General features: G+C 61.3%; 1 protein-coding gene across 1 annotated transcript in view; it reads left to right on the top strand.

Moving 5' to 3' along the window:
• CRTC1 (CREB regulated transcription coactivator 1) overlaps positions 1-222 on the top strand; it is an 81,132-nt gene that overhangs the window by 55,169 nt on the left and 25,741 nt on the right. The window contains exon 3 of the mRNA XM_010847302.1: positions 192-220. Within this exon, the coding sequence (XP_010845604.1) occupies positions 192-220 (29 nt within the window). The remainder of the gene's footprint in view (positions 1-191; positions 221-222) is intronic.

Raw genomic sequence — 222 nt, 5'->3', positions numbered from 1 at the left:
GGAGGCCCATCTGGAATAGCCGAGGGTGTCTCCAGAGCTGGGCGGTGGGGGCTGTTGGGGGGACCTTGAGGTCAGATTCTGGGGGGTCAAATCTCGGATCACAGCAGATAACCGTGGTGTGGGTTCCTCTCTTTTCTTGTTCCATCTCTTCCTCTCCTCCCTCCCCGCATCGGTCCCCTCCCCACCCCCAGACACCCTTCCAGTCCTCAGGCCTGGACACCA

The sequence above is a fragment of the Bison bison genome, unplaced genomic scaffold (genome assembly GCF_000754665.1).
Source record: "Bison bison bison isolate TAMUID 2011002044 unplaced genomic scaffold, Bison_UMD1.0 scf7180017864248, whole genome shotgun sequence".
NCBI classification, from domain to species: Eukaryota; Metazoa; Chordata; class Mammalia; order Artiodactyla; family Bovidae; genus Bison; species Bison bison.
Note: the sequence above shows the minus strand (reverse complement) of the source record. Positions and strands in the feature narration are given on the sequence as shown.